Source organism: Antedon mediterranea, chromosome 6 (genome assembly GCF_964355755.1).
Source record: "Antedon mediterranea chromosome 6, ecAntMedi1.1, whole genome shotgun sequence".
NCBI classification, from domain to species: domain Eukaryota; kingdom Metazoa; phylum Echinodermata; class Crinoidea; order Comatulida; family Antedonidae; genus Antedon; species Antedon mediterranea.
This window is the reverse complement of record NC_092675.1, coordinates 30,863,547-30,881,054: the sequence shown is the minus strand read 5'-3', so window position 1 is coordinate 30,881,054 and position 17,508 is coordinate 30,863,547. Positions and strand designations below refer to the sequence as shown.

The 17,508-nt window shown below is 31.8% G+C and overlaps 1 protein-coding gene across 1 annotated transcript; it reads right to left on the bottom strand.

Annotated features, from left to right (window-relative positions):
• Window positions 1-71: 71 nt before the first annotated feature.
• On the bottom strand, window positions 72-16,319 carry LOC140051344 (ferric-chelate reductase 1-like). The gene is made up of 17 exons (XM_072096530.1): window positions 16,305-16,319; window positions 12,600-12,676; window positions 11,944-12,132; window positions 11,556-11,651; window positions 10,867-11,023; window positions 10,495-10,583; window positions 9,950-10,138; window positions 9,602-9,697; window positions 9,145-9,301; window positions 8,345-8,458; window positions 7,779-7,894; window positions 7,381-7,476; window positions 7,086-7,186; window positions 6,160-6,218; window positions 4,610-4,759; window positions 2,132-2,214; window positions 72-1,750 (listed from the first exon to the last, which is right to left on the bottom strand). The coding sequence occupies exons 2-17, from the start codon at window positions 12,672-12,674 to the stop codon at window positions 1,652-1,654; spliced, it is 1,866 nt and encodes a 621-aa protein (XP_071952631.1). The 5' UTR covers window positions 12,675-12,676; window positions 16,305-16,319; the 3' UTR covers window positions 72-1,651.
• Window positions 16,320-17,508: the final 1,189 nt, after the last annotated feature.

Here is a 17,508-nt window from a genome sequence, read left to right as displayed (position 1 = left end):
ACAAAATACAAATACAGTTTTGGTGTACTTATCTTATTAAAATGTATTGTGCGATAAAACATACAGTATTACAAACTATTTTCAAAGGTTTTATTATTTTAAGTATGATTGTCAGTGTAAAGATAATCAAACAAATGAAAATATTCAATAAAACTAAATTGTTAGAGCAATAAATTAAAACAAGTTAATACAAGAAGTTAGTAAGGGTACCTAAAATCACTGTTGAGTGAGCAAAAAAAAAAAATCAGACGTTTAAATCAAAAGAATCCAGATGAAATTATTTAAAGAGTTTTGAAATAGAATAAATTTAGGGATCAAGTCAAAATTATTCTATTCTTTTTTATTTTTAGATTTTAAATTGTTTCAATGTAGAAGCATGGACTATAAATTAGTTCATTTATAGGTCGAAGGTCGAAGCAGTCGCTGTGTATGATGACCTCAAAAAGCTTGTTAAACAAATTTAGGTTATGTAACTGCAGTAGAATAATATTAACATGGTCCCATAATGACATACTAACATGTTCATTGGTAATGTATGTGATTACAAAATGATAGTTTAATCCTTTTTAATTCCTTTAATTACAGGCTGGATATTCACTTTATAAAATATGGCTGCATAAAATGACAAAGTTTGATAGAGTACTGTATCATTATATATTTGGTAACATTTAAAAACACCACACATTCAACATGGTTGTGTATACTTTACTTTCACTCAGTTGTCTTTGTGACGAAATGTAACATTCTCCACATAACTACCGTGTCTGAGAGTATTTACACAGTAACCAGTTTTCACCTCTTATCGCATCACGCATAATTTACTTATTTTCTTTTCTTCATCACACAGCAATGATTGCACATTAAATACAGTAGAAAATTTACAAATATAATTTTGATACAAAGGTGTGTACTTATATATAAAAATAGAACTATAATCTACAGTGCAAAGTGCAGCTACATATTATCAAATATTACTGTAAAATTGCTAATTCCTTACACCCAGTAAATGCTCTATTATATATCCCCAGCAAAAGTGGACTTATAGCCAGTGGCATAACGCAGAGGTCTGAGGCCCCTGGTTTATGAACCTTAAGTGGCCCTCCAACACTGGAGGCCTCGGGCGTTTTTACCTTTTTTGACATACTTTAATGCCTGTTTTTTCCTCTAGGCACTGCTCATAAGCTACAGGCCCCTGGGTTTAGCCACTAAGCACTCATAGCTGTTACGCCACTGCTTATATCTACAAGGAAACTAACATTATAATAATACAAACAACAGTCAAATAGAGAGGCTCCATCAATTTAGATAAGGCTTTAATGAGAGTTAATAGAAAATTTCATTTGGGATGTTAGACAATGAAGAATGAACCACTTTGACAAAAAAAGGTGTGATGTGCCTAAATATGGTAGTGATATGACATCATCATGTCCATATATGGGCACATCACAAACAAAGTTTGATAGTGTAGACAGAGCTTAAGAATGACAGACAGTGCAATGCATACTAGGCTTGTTTGTATAAAATTGTCATCTTCATCATCTACGTCTCTGAAACAAAAGCTACCTATAAACATCAATTAAGACCATTCTAAAAAGTTGCTATTCAACACAATAATGATTAATAAAAAATGTGATGAGAATAATGAATATGATCAGATTTCAACTTGTATAATGAATACAACCATGACAATGGTACAGACGAGGATGTCCAGCAAAGCAAGGCTGAATATCATTGACCTCCATCTTTCAGCCTGCAAAGATTAAACAACAAAATATTTAATCAAAGAAAAATAACAGGTATAAAATAGTGACTTTTAACATGTAGAATAAAAGCTCAGAAAACTTCTGGCTTAAAATTGAACCATGGTAAAGCAATTTAACATAGTCTAGAAAGAAAGAAAATATTTGACTAGACTTCTCTTTTTCATTATATTTCTGTAGTGTCAGTGAAAACTACTGGGCTGTAATAACACAAGATGCACCAAGTGTAATAGTATACAACTTACTCCAAATAGTGAGAGGCAGTTATGATCAAAACATTCAATACGACTTCCTTTTCATTATTTTGAATAAGTTAAATAAAATAAATAATAACATTCTTAAACAGGGTTACCATACAATTAGGTACTTACTGGGTGAGCAGTTGGTGGAACTGTGATATTTGAGACTTGATCTCCTGGTTGCCTCAAAGCAATGTCTGCCGATGGAGCTGAATCTAAAAAAACAACATAATGTGTGACATTTGTCCAACCTATGCTCATTTTCAGTGAGGAGGCAACTATAAACATATTGTTATGATTCCCTTATCTGATCAACTATAATGTATATAATTAATATTGATGCAAATGTTTGGGAAAACACAAAACTAACCTTGTACAATAGTCAAAAATACATGGAACATCGAATTGTTTGACAAATCAATAACGATTCATATACTTTTGCAAACCGACTTAGTTTCATCTATCAAAATCCAAGCTATTTTCACTAGTGTGTCTGTACTGTCAAAGTAATATATCAAAGTAATCTTTTCTGGAATCAATATACCCTTACCCCTTCTTTAGATTTGTTTATATGAACATAGAGATATTGTACTACTGTATGTAAATACTTTATTGCAGTAGTAAGTGAAAGAACTAAATATGGTTGATTTCTGTATGATATTACATGTAGTGTACAGAAAGCAAATTTCTGATTTTATATTGCACAAATGAATGCTGTGGAAAGCAGCACATTCATTCATTCATTCATAAGAATTTATTTAGAAATGGTAGAAAAGACGAAGAAAATTTTCAGCCAATCAACAGAGCCGTGAAGCCACTTACAACTTTCTCTATTCTTCCGAAGATCCGCAATTAATTGTTCACGCTCCTCATAGTCTAAAGTCGGTAAAATAATTTACAGCAACGAGAAAAAAAAAGAGACTCATGAGACGTCTAAACAAATTCAATCTTTATGATTGACTCCGAGACGACAGATGATGAAAGTGCCGACAATGAAAACCATGAACACCAAATAGAAAACCTTCATCACATTTGAAAACAGTTTCTGATTCAAATGTAGATTTTTTAAACAAAACCAGAACACTTGATGAAATTCTATCTAGGACAAAGGAGCCGAACAATCTATTGAGAATGACCTTATATAAACGTACCTGTACTCCTTTTAGAGAAAACCTATTGTCATCAACACACCCTAGTATAGCAAATATGATATGTGTTCACAAATCTAAACAACAAACACTACCATTGAACCAACATGCATATCAACACTGTTATAGAATTTCAAGAAAGCTAGTTTATATGATTCTAAGCCCACACAGAGGGTTACATCACTGGCAATAGAAATACATACCAGTCAAATAGGAAGATTCCTGTTACAAATATGCCACACTAGCATAAGAAAAAAAATGATTTTAACAAAATTGTTAAAATCATTTTGGTGGCATGCAATGAAGGAAAGACATTTATGAAATAACATGCATTACCAAAAATTGTAGACTTTTATTTGAAAAATGATTGAATTGAGGAGAATGGCATTAAACTAGCTTAAATGTTGACATACATTTGTACAATCTATGTCATGTTACAGTAGTGTGTATGCACTGTAGTTTGAGGAACAATCTATGTCATGTTACAGTAGAGTGTATGCACTGTAGTTTGAGGCACAATCTATGTCATGTTACAGTAGAGTGTATGCACTGTAGTTTGAGGCACAATCTATGTCATGTTACAGTAGAGTGTATGCACTGTAGTTTGAGGCACAATCTATGTCACGTTACAGTAGAGTGTATGCACTGTAGTTTGGGATTTGTACAATCTATGTCATGTTACAGTAGTGTGTATGCACTGTAGTTTGGGGCACAAATTGTAATACCAACATACATTTGTACAATCTATGTCATGTTACAGTAGTGTGTATGCACTGTAGTTTGGGGCACAAATTGTAATACCAACAAGTATAACAATTTGATTTATTCATTCATTATTAATTAAAGAATGCATAGTTCAAATAGTTATGGTTTAATAACTAAAAATATTAATGATAATGGTTGTCTAATTAATATAGTGCCTAATGTAAATGTTTCTAAGGGCTTTACACAAGAAAAGAAAGAAAAAGTAAATTGGAGATAATGCAGATGGAAGGCCGGTGAAAAGTGCTCAATACAGACCGGATGTCTTACAACAGAGGGAAGGCCGGTGAAAAGTGCTTAATACATATGTGAAACAGTATGAATGCATTATTGAAATACACTACAAACATTTTATATCTTGTAATACATACATAAGTATTAGTTTATTGATTATTATTGATATTGGAGATTCCAGCCTTGCACATGTAATGATGAAGATTGAATTTCTTATCATATGCAGAGCGGTCAGAATCTGCTAGCTGTGGTTATGACATTACAAAGTCATGTTAATGATGAAGATTTATTTTTATATCATGTAAATACAATTTTTTCAGCTTCTGCTGCTTTTTGTTTGTTTTTATACCGCAATAAATAAATAAAATGAATATTATTTCCACACTGAATCTTTTCATTAGGCACTAGAAATGATGGATTATCTCCAATAATTTAACATATTCAACTGATGAACTAATAAACTTACCTTGTTGTGCAACAGTGCATTCAAACACTTCAAACAAAATAATAATGACAAGACCAATTATAAGAAATACAGTGATTGTCCAAAAGGCATTCACATCAGTGATGGATTCAGCAGTAAAGTAGAAATCAGACGCCAGGATGATTGCAATCACTGAAAAACAACAATAATGTAACACAATATAGGTCTAACAATATAGGATATCTATCTATCTATCTAGGCATTAGTTCATCCATTGTTGAATGAAGCCCTCCTCATAACATTTCCATTTCTGTCTAATTCTTGCTGTCCTAGTCCATGCAGCCGTTCCAATGTATGTTGTTAGATCATCTCTCCACCTTCTTTTTTGTCTTCCTCTTTTCCTCTTTTCCTACCCTTGGTTGCCATTCTGTTAATCTGTATGTCCATCTATTATCTTGAAATCTTGCCACATGCCCAGCCCATCTCCATTTTGATTGTCTTACTTTCTCCATTATATCTGTAACACCTGTCTTTTTTCTTATGATTGTATGATTTACCCTGTCTCGAAGCGATAAGTTCATCATCTTCCTTTCCATTGCTCTTTGAGTAGTTGTAAGTTTCTGTTCAAGTTCCTTTGTTATTGCCCATGTCTCTGAACCATATGTCATACTTGATAGCACACATTGGTTAAATAATTTCTTTCTCAGTGACATTGGTATACTTTTGTCAGTCAACATGTGTTTGTGTCTGCCAAAATTCATCCATCCTGCTTTTATTCTTAACAGAACTTCTTCCTTCGTGGTGTCTTCCATTTTCAGTGTTTGTCCTAGATATTTATATTCTTCCACTTTTTTTTTTTTTTTCCACTTTTTATAGGATATAGGCCTACCAATATAGGATATAGGCCTACCAATATAGGATATAGGCCTACCAATATAGGATATAGGTCTACCAATATAGGATATAGGCCTACCAATATAGGATATAGGCCTACCAATATAGGATATAGGCCTACCAATATAGGATATAGGCCTACCAATATAGGATATAGGTCTACCAATATAGGATATAGGCCTACCAATATAGGATATAGGTCTACCAATATAGGATATAGGCCTACCAATAGGATATAGGTCTACCAATATAGGATATAGGCCTACCAATATAGGATATAGGCCTACCAATATAGGATATAGGTCTACCAATATAGGATATAGGTCTACCAATATAGGATATAGGCCTACCAATATAGGATATAGGCCTACCAATATAGGATATAGGCCTACCAATATAGGATATAGGTCTACCAATATAGGATATAGGCCTACCAATATAGGATATAGGTCTACCAATATAGGATATAGGCCTACCAATAGGATATAGGTCTAGGTATAGGGTTTACTTTAGCTTTTTGCTTATTTATTTGCCTTTGAAGAAATATATTGAGTGAATGTGCAGATGTTTGATATGCTTGACTGTTTAGTGCAATAAACAGTGTTTACAATCTTGAAATGGCTACAGTCAATAATGTGGCATCATAATGTCAAATATAACATAAATTATACAATTAATACAAATAATCATAAACTTACTTGCAGACATCCAACCGAGAATGCCAACAGTTCTGTGTGCATAGTTGAAAAATGGACGACTGTAATAAACAATGTAATGTTTAATTTGACATACAAAACATAGACACAAGCGTGTTAAAAATATACAGGATTGTCCTCTCCAGTAAAGATACAGGATTTTCCAGAATTGTTTTGGGATTTTCCAGTTTGCTTTGGGATTTTCCACTAGTATTGCTTTGGGATTTTCCACTAGTATTGCTTTGGGAATTTCAACTAGTATTGCTTTGGAAATTTCCAATTTTGCTACAGGATTTCCAGTATTGCTACAGGATTTTCCAGTATTACTACAGGATTTTCCACTAGTATTACTACAGGATTTTCCACTAGTAGTATTGCTACAGGATTTTCCATTAGTATTACTACAGGATTCTCCACTAGTTTTGCTACAGGATTTTCCACTAGTATTGCTACAGGATTTTCCATTAGTATTGCTACAGGATTTTCCACTAGTATTGCTACAGGATTTTCCACTAGTATTGCTACAGGATTTTCCACTAGTATTGCTACAGGATTTTCCATTAGTATTGCTACAGGATTTTCCATTAGTATTGCTACAGGATTCTCCACTAGTTTTGCTACAGGATTTTCCACTAGTATTGCTACAGGATTTCTTTACTAGTATTGCTTTGGGATTTTCAAAATCCATTATTGCAACAGGATTCTGCAGTATAAGTAGCTATGGGATGCTTGATTTGTCTTGGTTATAAATTTAGAGAATTGTTTTCAAGATGGAATGGTTTGCCCCAATTCCTTTTTTTATGTAGCAGCCAACTTCAACTAGTATAGTATCAACATCTATTTGTCGGGCTATTTATCATAATATTGTGTTTGTTGTGTAGCAGCCAACTTCAGTTGGTGTAGATAACATGAAAGTATTTGTTGCTTACTTGGGTGTGCCAGGATGAGGTCTGAATATGGCCATTATGGGGTTGATTACACCCAATCCAACAGCTATACAACCAATGATTCCATGAGCATAGATTTCTCTCTGAAAAAAATTCAACCATGATGAACATAATATATTGAATAAAATATAAATAATAAGAGAACAAATGTTGCAAATAGGCAATTAGATAATTTTTTTTTTTTACAAAAAGTCCTATAAACACAAACAATCACAGAGCCCACAAACTATAAAACAAATTGTGGATTTAAAAAAAATAGAAAAATGTTTTAACTTACAATTTCAGAGTCAACAAATTCCTTTTTAACTGCAAAAATGACAATAAAAGCCGACACAAAACACACCAATGCCGAAATCATATTGATCCTGTGACTCTAAGAAATAAACAACAAACATGTTTGTTTATTGTTTTATTTTAATTTTACTATTAAAATGCACTATATTGATACAATGGCAAAAAAGGCAATTTATCAATTGTCTTTAATTATTGTGAGTATATTTCTTTGATGCGTCCGCATGATTGATTGATATTTGTTTATTTGAATTATTAAATTAATTCATCTGGTTCCATAGAGTTATTAATGGTACGTTAAACAAGTAAACACTTGTAGTGTGAGAACGATGTTAACACTAATAATGACCTTTGAACTTTTGAGCTTAATACTGATTAACTTACATTGAACCAAACTTTGTTTCCACAAAGAGTTTGGTCGGACATGAACGGTTTCATGTATCGAGCAAACAAAATACCGGTACTGGCCAAACCCATCCAGCCAATCACCATCAAGCATGCTAATAATTAACAAAGTCAAACAATAATGAATTATAAAATGTTTCCACTAAGCATCACATATATTAATTCAATTTCAATTTATTTTCCAAATTGCATAAGATTATTTTATAAGATAATATAATAAAAATAATAATATCCTGTATTTATATAGCACCTAATGTTGTGAAACCCTTAAGGCTGAACATTCATTTTTTTGGATCAAACATGGAAACATACTCCCACAATGCAGCTAGTAATCAGCGCAAAGTTGTGTCTTGTTCTAACTGGGTACCCATTTATACACCTGGGTGGAGAGAGGCAAACGTAAGTAAAGTATCTTGCCTAAAAGATACTTTATTAATAAGTGGTTAAATAGATAAAATAAAGCAAAAATGCAGGGAATAAACAAACAGAGAAAAGTTTGTTTTAATGGCTACCCTTACTGGTCTTAGTATTAAATGTTAACATACCATGGGCTTTCTTAGCTCGTGGTAGCTTTAGATCGGTTTGTGCGGAACTTGTATCCAACAAATCGACTGGTTCAGAGGTCAAAAACCTTCCAGCACCATGGTAGTCTGGGGTAGCTGTAATAATTATACAATATATCATTAATTAAATAATCATCTTTAATAATTTATAGTAGTAGGGAATATGTATTTTATCAAACTGTAGTCATAGTTTTAGTAAAGCTCTGTCTACACTATCAAACTCTGTGTCAAAAAAATGGATATGATGATGTAATATCCCTACCATATTTAAGCATATCCCTACCATATTTAGGCATATCACACATTTTTTGGTCAAACTATTTTGATAGTGTGGACAGAGCTTAAGATTGATGATTAGATTCTGTTTATCAGATTCCTATAATAATATAAATCCTTTGATAATATTTACTTTCTACTTGGCCTAGTTAACATGTTGTGTCAATAGGGAGATCAATCATCTCACAATCAATTAGAGTAGCGGTGGCGTTCATGTCCCTAGCTTTAGAGTTTATTTAATTTAAACAAGCTACCCTGATAATATCGGTTTAGATTTCACACAAGAATAAAAAGTAATATTAATCATTGATTTCTACAAACTGAATAGACAGGTTGCGGCAAAATTTGGATAATGAATTAAATCAAATTCTTTCTTTTTTTTTCACTCCAAACCAACAGTGAACCATCGTCACTAACAGGCTGGTTAAAATCTTAATAAAAATATAATTCATTAAGCAGAAAAATAACACGACATAGAGCATAGAAAAAAAATGTATAATATTTACTTCCTCCTGATAATTCACCAAAGGCTACCAAGACATATAAGTCATCATTCATACTGAAGAACTCTGGATCATCTTCATCTAATTCAATCATTCTTGAGAAGGTACAGTGAAGGTCACCGTCTACTATAGGGTCAACCACCTCGTTAGATATTCCTTTCTGAAAACAAAATATTAAGGCAATAGTTCGTCTTAAAAATCAATGCTATGTTGTTGGTGACTTTATAGATAATTGAATGATGACTTGGTGTTGCACATGATACCATAGAGATTATATAGACATACTGCTCGACTAATTAATTACTATAATCACAATAAACGATTGTTTTTACTTTCAATATATTTCATTCATAAATGGCTGGCATCTCTCTCCTTAAAATTTACTAAGTTGTGGCTTTCACCATTCAAGATTGCGTTTTTCGATATTACTGTTAAAAACCCAAAGCATTCAAACACTTACTAATTCCCTTTCATCAGCTGATGAGATGCTTTTGGATGAGGGATAGTAACCAACCATAGTCTGATCTGATCTGCACATATAGATGTCACTCTCCGGCTAGAAACGTAAGAAAAACATTTGATTTAACACGTCTCAAGATGAGTACAGTAATATTATTTATACTTCACAATAGCAGTATATAAATTCTTCTTACTTTTTTTTTACACTTACTGTATAGTATCAACATCTATTTGTCAAGCTATTTCTAATAATATTGTATTTTAAGGGCTTTGCTTAAAATTACCAATTACCAATATGACAAGAACATGATCAAAATTAGATCTATATCTATAAAGTGACATTAAATACCATTTGATCATTCTGAGAAAGTCCCATAGCAGCATACATGTCTCCAGAGCCGACATCAACGCTCACTTCAAAATCAACAAGTGATGCATCAGCAGTGTTACCAGTCCAAGACACATAATATGTGCATTCTGATGGAGGGTAACAATTCTCAGGGTTTCTGTAACAACCATGAGTTTTATCACAAGGATCCTTCAAAAAAAGAAAGGTAGATTTTAAATTTTTAATTCTATGAATGAACTATTTATGTTTTATTCAGCAAATGAAGCAAGAAAGTGTAGTGCTCCCATTGGTTAACGCAATTTTTAAACATTAGGTCGGCTGTACAACAACGTTTAAAAGGCAGAGAAGCTTCTCTTGTGGATGCAAAATGCATTATTTCTATTTTTAAATTGGTGCTATAATTTTATTTGTTGAGTTTTGTAATAATATTGTGTTGGAGGGCTTTGCTTAAAATTGAAACTTGCTTTCTCAAAATGTTGTTTGTCCATAAATAGAAAATAATAACGGATAATAATAAAAAAAATGAAATATAACTAAAAGCGTACTTCATCCGAAGGCTTGAGACCGACATCTAACAAATCAACTGGCTCAGCAGTCAACCACCTTCCAGCTCCAGTATGGTAATCTGGGGTGGCTGAAATATTAAAAAGGAAATTAAAAATATAATCTTATGAATTATACGATGAGATTCAATGATTCCGTTCTGTTCAGATTCCTATAATAGAAGAAATACTTTCATAATATTTACTTTCTTTGGTACGTCATAACATTCTGTCAACAATCTCAGTAAATTCATTTGATTTACACAATTTGGTAAATCATTGATTGTTTACAAATTCAATTCCTGGATTGTACCATATTTCTCAATAAATTAATTTCATTCCAATAATAAATTAAATAAAATGTAGAATATTTACTTCCTCCTGTTAATGCACCAAAGGCTACCAAGACGTACAGGTCATCATTAAGACTAAAGAACTCTGGATCAGTTTCAGTTAAATCAATCATTCTTGAGAAGGTACAGTGAAGGTCACCGTCTACTATAGAGTCAACCACCATGTTAGAAATTCCTTTCTGAAAACAATATATTAAGGCTATAGTATAGTAAATAATGACAATGCTGTGGGTATCAGTGGCTGGATCTCAATGGAGATACAAAAAAAAAAAAGCGAAAAGCTAAATCAAAAAGATAAAGTAAAACAGAGAATAGCCCAAACACACCTCACACTGTCACAGACACTTCTTGGAGCACACACCTTATATATACTTCTTCACTTCTTCAAAGACACATCACCTTACTGACACTTCCTCAGAAGCACATCTACAGCCACACCTCACTTACAGCATCACTTATACTTTGTTCCTGCTTCTTTATAATTGTATCGTAATGAGTATTATAACGATGTATTATTGAATATGATATAAACTGTGATATTCAATAAATCAAGCGAGTAGAGTCTTTAATACAGTTGAGTAAAACCACCACACATTATATTACAATAATCACAATAAACAATTGTTTTTAATTTCAATATATTTCTTTTATATTCGGCTGGCATCACTCTCCTTAAAATTTACTTCTAAGTTGTAGCATTCAAACACTTACTAATTCCCTTTCATCAGCTGATGTGATACCTTTGGATGAGGGATAGTAACCAACCATAGTCTGATCTGATCTGCACATATAGATGTCACTCTCTGGCTAGAAACGTAGGAAAAACATTTGATTTAACACGTCTCAAGATGAGTACAGTAATATTATTTATACTTCACAATAGCACTATATAAATTCTTCTTACTTTTTTTTTTACACTTACTGTATAGTATCAACCTCTATTTGTCAAGCTATTTCTAATAATATTGTATTTAAGGGCTTTGCTTAAAATTACCAATCTTAACAAGTAAAAGACTGAAAAGCAGAGTCTCTTTACTTGGAAATTATGACAAGAACATGATCAAAATTAGATCTATATCTACAAAGTGACATTAAATACCATTTGATCATTCTGAGAAAGTCCCATAGCAGCATACATGTCTCCAGAGCCAACAGCAACGCTCACTTCAAAATCAACAAGTGATGTATCAGCAGTGTTATTAGTCCAAGACACATAATATGTGCATTCTGATGAAGGGAAACAGCCTTGGGGGTCTCTGAAACAACCATGAGTTGTACCACAAGGATCCTAAAAAAGTACATTTTATAAATTGCCATAAGAACAGTGCTAATGGATGATTATGTTTTCCTTTTAAAACTTATTAGACATTCGGTTCACCTCTGTAAAGGGTCTTTCACACCTGTACCGGCACAGTTCAGTCCTGCACCGGCAAATCAGATTGAACGTCAATGCTTCGTTTTCATGACGCACCACGGCTATGCCCCAATTGATATGTGCATAGCCACGTGAAAAAAGAAATTGTTTATAAACTATTTGTGCATTTTTTTATGACTTAATTATTTATGTTTTTATCTAAATTTGTTTTAGTTTATATTTTTAATATCAATTATGCCAGGGGTGTTAATTGTTTTTATGTTTGAGGAGACTCCCCAGGATGGAAAGGGCTATCCATGGTGCTATGCAAATGATTGATGTTTTTATTTAATATGTGTGTGTTAAGCTATGGTATCAAAATAAATCAAATCATACTCTACCTCTTGTGAATGGACTATGAGGCAAAGAGACACCAGTACACACAAACTGAATAACCTATTCATAGTTACAATCATCTCTAGCAATAAAAACAAAATAATAGATGTTAGTGTTGTATATGTTACTCTACAGATTTATTCTTGGTTAGGTTGAGATTAATAAACTTGACTTTGACTTTGATGAGAACCCCGGCCTAAAAATAGAGTTGATGGGGTATCTCTCACATCCCCTACCAACAAATTCAGCATATATACAGTACCCTAAAGATCAGTACATGAGAGACATTGGAAAAAAATCACACTAAAGCTTTTATATTCGGGCGTAGGCCTGTAGCTAGCATTGCTCTGATAATTTATGAAGCATTATCATATTACATATAGTAACACTAACAGTAACACACACAAAAACAATGGAGAACTACTTTTGTTGCCAATGTTTAGTGATGTCATCGCGATTCACCATTTTCCTCTATGCTATCGTACCAGCACACTTCAGATTTTGAAGAAGAATTCAATATATCCAATTGGCCATAGGAAAGAGTAAAGACCTAAAATATGCTAGGGATTATGCTAGCTATGATAGCAAATTAATACACACAAATAAACTAGTCATTGATATTAATACTAAGCACAGAATTAATTAATAAATTAACAGAGGTATACTTGTTTTATATTTTAACAGGCAACCAGCAAAACTTTATTTGACTTTGTCAGAATATGCACAAGACACAATATTTGCATCAATAAAATCATGTCATCATCAGATTTGTCTTAAATCTTTTACAAATTTAGTTGAAATGGTAGTACTCGTTTAATAATTAGTTATTTGAAATTGAAAACAGTATTGATATATTCTTATAGTTATTGAGTAACTTTATCCATTTACATATTATTTTCAGTGTACTTTTATTTTTAGGAAATCCATAGAATTATTTAATTATAAGAATTCAATAACAAGTTGTAGACATACTGATGTCACTGTATTTGAAACAAACCGATACAGTTTGTCATAAAATGTATTAATGTAGAAAAAAACCTTAATAACCTAATGAACCAACAACTAATTAGTGATGAAAAAAAACCCTTTGTGATAAAAATGTTGTTGTTGTTCATTATACCAATAGGGAGCAGCCAGGCATATAATAATAGTCTCTTTTAACAGTCTACAGTAATTGATTATTATTACCAAAAAAAATCAATTATTTGCAGTTACGGAGCAGAAACAAGTCTTAACAAAAGGGATCATAACACTGGCTTTACTTTCAAGCATTTTAAATTATAAATTATCCAATCAGATATCAGTATAATGTATACATTTACAATGATGAGACAGCTTGGTGATTTTTTTTTATTCTGTTTTTATTTTCACAAATGATTCAGCAAATTGTTTTCTTTTTAATAATATATGAAGCAGCCCACAACAATTATTAATTGATATAATTAATCATGTAGTCTGTAAGTACTGTAGTACTTGACCTTAAACTGACGCAGTTATTTGGAATTCATTTTATTGTTTTCTTCAGGAAAGCTATCAAGCTTTTTAGGAAATCCTTTAATATCAACCTCACTCATTAATTCATCCTCATTAAGACACATACCTCAATCGTCTAAATAAAAGGTTTTTTAATTTTCAAAATGATAATTACTAAACATTTAACTCTAGCATTGCTATACTGCACTAGTAATAAAAGTTGATAAGATAATATTTGATAGTTAAAAATAAATTTATGACTACCATTAATTGATATCATTATTTTTTATTTCCATCCACTACATTTTATTTCCCAACGTTAAAAGTACCGGTATTCATAAGTAATCCCCTAGATAGATAATGGTAACATCTAGTGATCACCTAGATAGATAATGGTAACATCTAGTGACAGTAATCACCTAGATAGATAATGGTAACATCTAGTGACAACTCTGATTTGATTAAAATAACAGATTATATTTGTTTGCATTAACTTAAGATAATACAGATTTGGATAATTATATTGGAATAAAAAAATAAAGGGGCAGTGCCACTCAAATAATCCTCATCCACCAATGAAAGTCAATTTTTTCTTAAGAGAAAGTACTAATAGTGCAGAGTGAATTTAATAAAATTGTCCTAAGAAACCGAATACTATATGCCTAAGTATGCCTATGGCAATATTCATACACACTGTAGAAGCTTCACAGTAGATTAGACAAGGTTACAATAGCTTTTGAGGTACACTTGAAGTCAGTGATTGATTAAACTGTATGAAAGAATCACAATGATAGGCAGAATTGTGCAAACCTTGGAACTAAAGCTTGTATATAATCATTCTGAAATCCAATACCAATGTCAACATTGTGTAAACCAATTCTGCAAGTCATCGTTACTAACAAACAATTTTTTTCATTCAGTGTTTAATTCATAAATCATAATTAACTCAAAAAAACATTTCTGTATTATAAGGCCACCGCAATATAAATAAAGCTTAGAGGTCTGACATTATTTTCTAAGTAAATACTTAATTCGGCTATATAGTATAGGCCCCACCTCATGATGAATCACTTGGCTAATAGTTCACTTAAAAGATATTATACATTCTTTTTATCTAATTCTAAGGTAAAAAACTGCATTTTATGTATAAATAAATACTATATTGGGCATATCACAAAGTTTTTTTTTAATGTGAAAAACAATTGAATCTGATCATTTAATCGACCTGCTATAAATACAAGCATGCATTGCGTGTGAATTTATATTTCAATTTTGCTTCTGTGATACACCCATTTTTGGTGTGCGAGAGCCGATTGTGAAAGAAAAAAAATTAATTATACTTAAATTTATCCATAATACAATGGTGGGTAAAGTTAATTAGGTCAAATAACAAATATATTTACTATTCATTCATTCATCCTTTTTTCAGATAAATATGCATAGAGATAGAGCATACTAAATAACAAAAATAAATGTATTCTGAGAAGTATCAGATAAAAAAAAACTAATAAATGATTCTACAGCATCCACAGTATCCTACAATTTTGACTCGACTTTAACGATGTTATTAATGTTGAATTTAATAGGTCATCGCGACACTGATATCTACTATTAAAATAAACAAACACCACCATGACACCAACATATGAACCACTAAATAAACAAACACCACCATGACACCAACATGAACCACTAAATAAACAAACACCACCATGACACCAACATGAACCACTAAATACATTATCAACTTCAAGAAAACCATTTAATGCAATACAATTGTTAGTGTATTAAATATTACAATTTTATCGGAAATTGTTTGTAATTTTTTGTAATAAAAAAAATATTTAGAAAACGACAGTTTGAAAATCATTAATGCTTAGCAAGTATATATGTTGTTTTTAGACTTAGACACAACAACAATTTTGACCGAACCCTGGTGGGAAAAGAGGGTGTATCCCTCCATACTAGGCCTACAGTAGTAGTACTGCATGCATGACACCATAGTCAATAGATGCACTCTCATTGCAGTTCCCACACCAGGCAAGAATGTCAACAAAGTGATATTACACCAGCAGCCTACCAAAACATGAGCCGGTTAGCTAGCTTATTCAATATCCACTCTCTACCTTAACATGACGTTATACAAGTGTATATGAACAAATACAAAATAAGTTCATAATTGAAAAATTATTTATAATATTACAGTAATGCACTAGGCCCTAGGCCTATGTACTTACCTTTCAACAACAACAACACACCACCTAAGAAGAGGAAACAAGAGACTGTGTCCACTTCTTGTGGTGGTCCCTTCTTTATGAATATTCATGAGGAAGGCAATGAATATTAAAAGTATATCAGCCAACCGGAATGCGAAATGCGAATTACTAATTTTATGATTTGAATGAAATATTTGAGTTCTTATAACCCGCATGATAATGAAATCAAAATATGTAAAACTTTCTATTAATTATTATACATTTTCTTTTTTTCTAACCAAATCAATAAATAAATAAAACATATACGGTAGGCAATTAACTAAGAAAATGTAAAAAAAACTATAAAACTGGTTTTATGTTTACTATGTAGGCCTATTTACTATTGTATTTTTTGTGTTTACTGCAATATGTACTTACATAGTAGGCCTAATATATACTGTAAACGGTTGCAAAAGGACCCCAATGGGAAAAAGTGTTTTGCAGGATGGATCCAAAACATTGTATTTAGAGAGGAGGTTTTGGCCGCTGGCGAGTTAGTGTAATTTTAAATTTGTTTCTTATAATATAAAATAATTTAAAAAATAATAATAATAAATTGATAAAATTTATTTTAGCCCACATTTAAAGTCACTGAATGAATTAGAATTACTGACATACTGAAAAGCTTTATTTTTTTGCCATTATCATAATAATAATAGAAATTCTTCTTAATTAGCAAATATATAATAGTACGATAAAAAACAGATATAAATAAAAAAAAAAAATTTAATATAGAATTCACACACATTATTGCACAAAAACTTAAGTTTAAAAAATTGGAATTAAAAGTTAAAATACGATAATATGCATAAAACGCATAAAAAGTTGTAGTTCAAAAGTGTCTTACTTTACCTTACTTCTTTGCTAAATTATTACAATATATTGGTAGCTGTCGTGATCCCTCCCAGAACAGTCCACCACTCTTCTCTGGTAAAGTTAAAGCAGGGAGTTGTAAAATGTACTACTATTACGATCAATGCTGCCACGCCCTCGTTTGCCGACAGAGTATTTTAACCGTCGGGAGAGGTGGGGGGAGATAAAAGAGTACTTTAAATATAGAGAAACTCAGTTATTACCGTTCTATATCCAGCTCTGAGCTACTAGTGTTTCCGCAGCCCAAAAAATAATGGAAACACGGCCATACAAAGCAATAATTCTACAAATTCAATTCAAAAGTTAATGTAAA

Coding starts and splice junctions, on each gene's coding strand:
- LOC140051344 (XM_072096530.1), bottom strand. CDS start 12,674: ATGATTGTAACTATGAATAGGTTATTCAGTTTGTGTGTACTGGTGTCT. Junction 6,219..7,085: donor CCTCATCCTGGCACACCCAA/GTAAGCAACAAA, acceptor TGTTTATTACAG/TCGTCCATTTTTCAACTATG. Junction 1,751..2,131: donor TTCCACCAACTGCTCACCCA/GTAAGTACCTAA, acceptor TAATCTTTGCAG/GCTGAAAGATGGAGGTCAAT.